The 298-nt window shown below is 65.4% G+C and overlaps 1 protein-coding gene across 1 annotated transcript in view; it reads right to left on the reverse strand.

Annotated features, from left to right (window-relative positions):
• LOC104497359 (laminin subunit gamma-3-like) overlaps positions 1 to 298 on the reverse strand; it is a gene marked incomplete at its 5' end in the record, with an annotated part of 13,157 nt that overhangs the window by 12,479 nt on the left and 380 nt on the right. The window contains one exon of the mRNA XM_010140599.1: positions 34 to 99. Coding sequence (XP_010138901.1) covers positions 34 to 99 — 66 coding nt within the window. The remainder of the gene's footprint in view (positions 1 to 33; positions 100 to 298) is intronic.

The following is a 298-nucleotide window of genomic DNA, read 5'->3' on the forward strand; positions in this document are numbered from 1 at the left end:
CCACCTCCCGCCGTCCGGGGGGGGGAGTGCCCGTAGCAGAAGCAGCTGCTGCAGCCGACAGGGTTGTGGGGCTGCAGGTTAAACCAGCCCGGCTGGCACCTGGGCATGGGGAGGAAACAGGAACGAGTGGCTTGGGACAGGCAGAGCCGCGGGGGATGATAGCAGGATCCTAGGGGAGGACACTGGTGGCAGCTCCAAGGCATCCCAATCCCAGTGCTCCAGAGGGATGCCAGCCAGCCAGGGCCTTTGCAGGGAGCAACCCTGCAGGATTCCATCACAGAGCCCCTGCGAGTGGTTG

This window comes from Buceros rhinoceros, unplaced genomic scaffold, assembly GCF_000710305.1.
Source record: "Buceros rhinoceros silvestris isolate BGI_N320 unplaced genomic scaffold, ASM71030v1 scaffold9867, whole genome shotgun sequence".
In the NCBI taxonomy this organism is placed as follows: domain Eukaryota; kingdom Metazoa; phylum Chordata; class Aves; order Bucerotiformes; family Bucerotidae; genus Buceros; species Buceros rhinoceros.